At 48.4% G+C, this 5914-nt stretch overlaps 1 protein-coding gene and 1 pseudogene across 1 annotated transcript; both read left to right on the forward strand.

Annotated features, from left to right (window-relative positions):
* The first annotated feature begins 1466 nt into the window (after nucleotides 1-1466).
* LOC136451142 (abscisic stress-ripening protein 5-like) lies at nucleotides 1467-2462 on the forward strand. Its single transcript, XM_066451894.1, has 2 exons — nucleotides 1467-1902; nucleotides 1998-2462. Exons 1-2 carry the CDS (start codon nucleotides 1564-1566, stop codon nucleotides 2184-2186), a joined length of 528 nt encoding a protein of 175 aa, XP_066307991.1. The 5' UTR covers nucleotides 1467-1563; the 3' UTR covers nucleotides 2187-2462.
* Nucleotides 2463-2600: 138 nt separating this feature from the next.
* On the forward strand, nucleotides 2601-5914 carry LOC136451141 (serine decarboxylase 1-like; annotated as a pseudogene).

Genomic DNA, 5914 nt, shown 5'->3' on the forward strand with positions numbered 1-5914 from the left:
GTTGTGTAGTAGCTTAATAAAAGCCGTCATTGAAAATCTACCTGTTTTTAGAGGATTAGCTTAGGAACCACCCTGAAATCTACCTTTTATGCCAACTGTCCTTAAAAATATGTAGATTTTCAGTGGCTAGGTACCGTGGACTGATTGGAGAGGTTATCATCCCGATCATGGAGAATTTGCAATAATGACGATAAGGGTTACGTGCACATGTCGTTTCAATTTTCACACACGGCCGGAGAGGTTTTAGGTTCGATCTTTTTCCTTTTGTTTGTTTAAAGAAGCAAAGGGGATGTACATATTCTCTGACACTGAAATAAGTAGAAATGGAATTGATGATGTCGTCATTTGTTGACAGCAAGATTATTCCCTGAAAGAAGAATAACTTTACATGAATGCTGGAGAAATAAAATGCTCCCAGTTGGCAAATTATCATCGCATTCCCTTTTCAGAAAGAGAGAAAACAACGCGCATTGGAATCTCGACGCCTTTGCATGTCATCTAGTATCTCGGTGATAAATTTAGCTACACCAAAATTGTTTAGTGCCATACATTTTTTTTCTTTGAAAACACTGTGTGAACATTTTTTTCTTTGTAAACACTGTGTGAACATGGAAATCTTATGTCATCTCATCTGGATAATATATCTTATGTAACGTTTTATGGGGTTTTTTTATATACCAAACTAAGCTGAATTTCACAATATCACTAGTGCAGGATTTACATTTACGTACGTTTTGTAAATCCTGCTGATGAACTCGCTGTCGTATATAAGGAAAATAAGAGGAGTTTGCTGAAAGCATCAGGTTCTGGCATGCATTATTAATTAAGGGGGTGTTTGGTTCTTTAGTCGCTCCTAAAATTCATGTCACATTAAATATTTAGATACTAATAAGGAGCATTAAATATAGATTAATTACAAAATCAATTACATAGATGGAGGCTAATTTGCGAAACGATTTTTTTAAGCCTAATTAATCTGTCATTAGCGTATGTTTACTGTAGCACCACGTTGTCAAATCATGGACTAATTAGACTTAAAAGATTCGTCTCGCAAATTAGTCGCAAGTTGTGCAATTAGTTTCGTAATTAGTCTATATTTAATACTCTATGCATGTGTCCAAATATTCGTTGTGACAGAAATTTTAGGAGCGACTGTAGGAACCAAACAGGCCCTAATTGTCACAATCTTGCCCAAATATATACCCAAACCGCTTACTAAGGCTTTCTTTCTTTCTTCCTTTTCCAGCAACAGTAAAAGCAATAATTCATTATCATCATCATCATATATATATATATATATATATATATATATATATATATATATATATATTAAAAAGGCTCGGTGGAATGGGATAAGCTAGCCCTCATCTGTCATGAAATAGTTCTTCTTGTCCACCAGTCCTGATCCTGACCGTCCATCACCAGCCAGCGCGTCCCTCATCATCGCTCTATAAATAGGTGCGCTCCTACACGCATTTTCTGCAACCAACGAGCAAGGCAAACACCTGCACCAAACACACGCACAGCCAGCAAATTAAATCCGACACTAGCCTACCCGAGACGATGGCCGGCTACTACCACGGCGGCAGGGCCATGTACTCCAACACCGACGACGAGTGCTACGACGCCGGCAGGCACGGCGGTAGCATGAGGGCCCACTCGCGCACCGACGAGTACTACGACAACGTGCAGGACGACCGCATCAGGAGGCCCGCTGCGTACGCCGACGACGACTGCGGCTACGGCGGCAGGCAGACCGCCGTGTACACCGACGAGTACTCCCGCGGCGGCTATGGCGGCTACGGCGGCGAGCAGGAGCACTTCAAGAGGGAGGAGAAGGAGCACAAGAACAAGGAGCGCCTCGGCGAGGTGGGCGCCCTCGCCGGCGGCGCCTTTGCCCTGGTAACGTAGCATAAAGGTGACCATGCATTTCGTATAAGTGTACTATAGCTGGAATTCTAGCTGATGGAACGCATGCATGCATGAATATATTGCAGTACGAGGGGCACCGTGCGAAGCAGGACCCGGCGAACGCGCAGAGGCACAAGATCGAGGCCGGCGTGGCGGCGGCGGCGGCGCTGGGCGGCGGCGGCTACGCGTACCACGAGCACCGCGAGCAGAAAGCGGCCCACTACGAGACCAAGCAGCAGGAGCACAGGGTGCCGCACGGCTACTACTCCAACTGAAACTGATCCGATCCGATGCAGTTGCGGTTGCGGATGGACGAGCGAATGCATGAACTCGATCGATCAGCGTGTAGCCTGTAGCGTCCTGCTACCCTATGGACTGCCGTACGTACTACATAAATAAGAGCAGACGTGTCACGTGTGTTGCTCACTACGTACGTACTCTACTTATTTGCAAATAACTAAGCGCATGCTTCTGCAGCGTGTAACAACGATCACTATTAAATATGTATTGATGCATGCATTAAGCTATGTATTGATGCATGCATTAAGCTATGTATTCTGTGTTAATGTCAGCATCCCACTATATACTAGTATATCTCTGTCCGCAAAAGAATATGATTCTAGCTTCATCCGCCTAGTCAAAAAAATTTGTAAAGCCTACCCAGATTTATACAAAATTGTATCAACATCATCTAAACTTTTATATAAATTCACAATGTAAAATTGGTTTATTATGAAAAAAAATGCTTCCATAATATATGACAAATTTCATGTATTGCATATTATGAAAACATGCACCTATTTTGGGGAATTTATCGAGCGATTTTTCTAAACTGTTGATTCCTAATCACTACTAAAAAATGAAATATTCTTAGCGTCCAGAATTTATTGAGCGTGAGGTGTGAATAAATGAAACCACCAAGGAGTTAGGAGTATATTGTTTCCTCGGAGGTGCAACTAAAAAGTTCTCTAAGCTGCCCAAAGATGCCATTTTCTTGACAGTTTTTCTATGCCGCAAAGGAAAATGCCTAATTTCTTGGTGGTTGTCATGTAAGAAAATCTTTGTTATTAAGTACTTAAATATAAATGTCATGCTAGCTTCTTTTCACTTAAACACATATGACATATAAACATTTTAAGTTTGCCCTTCTAAAGTTTCTTTATGGAACAGCTGCACAACCTGCTGAGGGGGTTCACCCGGTGCAGTTTTATTTCTGCATACAAATACAATCAATTGTTTATTATCTTGGTCGTGCTAATGGAAGTCACTTAGCTTAAAAGATAATGCAATGCAAGAAAAAGATAAATCAAGTCGCTGGTCTCTATTCTATACCATACCAATTCAAAATATCGGTATATGTACGAACTGTGTGATGATTATAGCAGGCTCCAGCTAGCTTGTACGAACTGTGATATGGTCTCTCTGAAACAACCGGATCATGATCTCGGTCTTCTGAAGATTGGCTGGAGATATCATACGCTTCTACCTCAATCGGATCGGATCTCCGTTCTGCCGTGGAGCATGTTCTCTGGAATTATTTTGCTAAATTTCAGGATATGCTAGTACTCCTCACCGACGATAGATCAGTATTAGAGTATGCGCATGATGCCACGACATTGCCAATTAATAATGTCCACTGAAGTCTATTGGTGACGCATATAAACAGTGTCGTCTATAAATACACAATGATGATGCCCATACATAGCTCATTTCAGACGATCCTATACCTATAGTCATAGACATACTAGAGGTAGCACGTACACGTACGCCGCAGTTGGAGAAGACGACGTCCGGTAGAGGGATTGGAGTGACAGTACTGCTAGCTATTGCGTCTCTGAGGATCGGAGGAGCAATAATGGCGCCGGTGGTAGCAGAGCTGACGACGACGACGGCCAGGGACCTGCAGCTCGCTGATGACACGGCTGCCGCTGCTCACCATTGACGCGTGCCGCAGGCGGGAGACGACGACTAGCGGGACGTACGGCAGGGCCGTGACGGCGCCGCCAGCGGCCGAGGCGTTCGCGGCGCGGTGGAGGAGCCACCGGCGGACGAGGATGCCTTGGCGGAGCGGCAGGCGGAGGTGGCCCGGCTCCTGGCCGGGTTCCGGCGGCACCTCGAGGACCTGTCGGCGCACCACCTGGGGTACCCGTACAACCTGGACTTCCACTTCGCCCCGCTGGCGCCGTTCCTGGAGGGCCTGTGCATCAACAACCTGGGCGACCCCTTCGTGGAGAGCAACTACGGCTTGCACTCTTGGCCGCTGGAGGTGGCGGTGCTGGACTGGTTCGCCCGCATCTGGGACCTCGGCCCCGGCGACTACTGGGGCTACGTCACCAGCTGCGGCACCGAGGGCAACCTGCACGGCCTGCTCGTCGGCCGGGAGGTGTTCCCCGACGGGCCGCGGTCTCGCACTACTCCGTCTTCAGGGAGGGCGGCCAGGATGTACAGGGTCAGGTGCGTCAAGGTCGGCACCCTGGTTTCCGGAGAGATGGACTGCGATGATTTTGAGGCCAAGCTGATGCACAACACACACAGCCCTGCCATTGTCAACGTCAACACTGGTTAGTCCTGTGTGCACTGTATGTCTGATGCCGATCTCATGCGTCGTGCAGAGCTGTGACAACACTGCTGTTGCTCTACTTGAATTGCATGCAGGAACAACTGTGAAGGGAGCAATTGATGATCTTGACAAGAAACCAGGGTGGGTTTCATGACCGATTCTACATCCACTGTGATGGTGCTCTGGCTGGCCTCATCGTACCGTTTCTCAAACAAGTATATACACTCTCTTTTTCTTCTTCTTTGTCCGAATATATACCAGTTTTTTACATGAGGGAACAACTCACTAACGAACCAACCAACTGAAGCCATGCATTTTTTTTTATTTCTTTTGGCTTTTCATTCCTTCCACAGGCACCAAGGGTGACGTTCAGAAAGCCTGGCATCGGAAGCGTGAGCGTCTCGGGCCACAAGTTCCTGGGCTGCCCGGTCCCCTGCGGCGTGGTGATCACGAGGCGAGAGCACGCCGCCGTGCTGTCCACCGACGTCGAGTACCTCTCGTCGAGGGACGCCACCATCACCGGCAGCCGCAACGGCCACGCGCCGCTGTTCCTGTGGTGCGCGCTCAACGCCAAGGGCCGCAGGGGCATCCGCGACGACGCCCACAGGTGCCCGCGGAACGCGCGATTCCTCGCGCGCCGCCTCAGGGACGCCGGCGTCAGCGCGGCGCGCCTGAACCCGCTAAAGCATCACGGTGGTGCTCGAGCGGCCGCGCGACGAGGCGTTCGTGCGCAAGTGGCAGCTCGCGTGCCAGGGCGACGTGTAGCGCATGTGGTGGTGATGACAAATGTTGGCGTCGGTCGACAAGATCGCCAGCTTTGTTGAAGACCTTGCTGCTAAGAGGAGGATCTGGTATCAGCACGGTGAAGGGCTTGTTGGTCTGTGCGTGGCGAAAGATATAGGGCAGGAGAATTGTCTCTGTGGTCTCCATGACGCACAACAAGCCAAGAGCAAAGTAGACGTGTGTCAGTGTGTCTAAAATATGACGGACGCCCATCATATATGGTTGATTCCATGGATATTGTTGACGACCAAATATGGCCGAGAACGTGAAGAGGACTTTTAGACGATGTTTCTAGTGATAAAATAGTCCTAAAAATATATTTGGAGCATTGCTTAGAAGTCCAGAAGCAAAAGGAAGAGCCAAAGGGGGCCTAGCCGGCCAGACCGGCCTGCCGCGCGCGCCCTGCTAGGTTTCTCTAGCCAGGCCGGCCTCCCTGCGACACCCTCTGCCAAACCGGACCTGGCCAGGCCGGTTCTCCTGCTCGCTCTGTTGTAGTTGGCCTCCCCGAGCTAGACAAAACCGGCCTGGCCAGTTTGGGACCCCGCCAGGGCGATTTCCCCTATTCGAGTACGTTACTTACCAAATCGGTTTTTGGACTCGATTGTTTTGGCATAGGAAACATGGAGATCAAGATCTGGACTTGTTTCCTACTGGGATAAG

The sequence above is a fragment of the Miscanthus floridulus genome, chromosome 5 (assembly GCF_019320115.1).
Source record: "Miscanthus floridulus cultivar M001 chromosome 5, ASM1932011v1, whole genome shotgun sequence".
NCBI lineage: Eukaryota > Viridiplantae > Streptophyta > Magnoliopsida > Poales > Poaceae > Miscanthus > Miscanthus floridulus.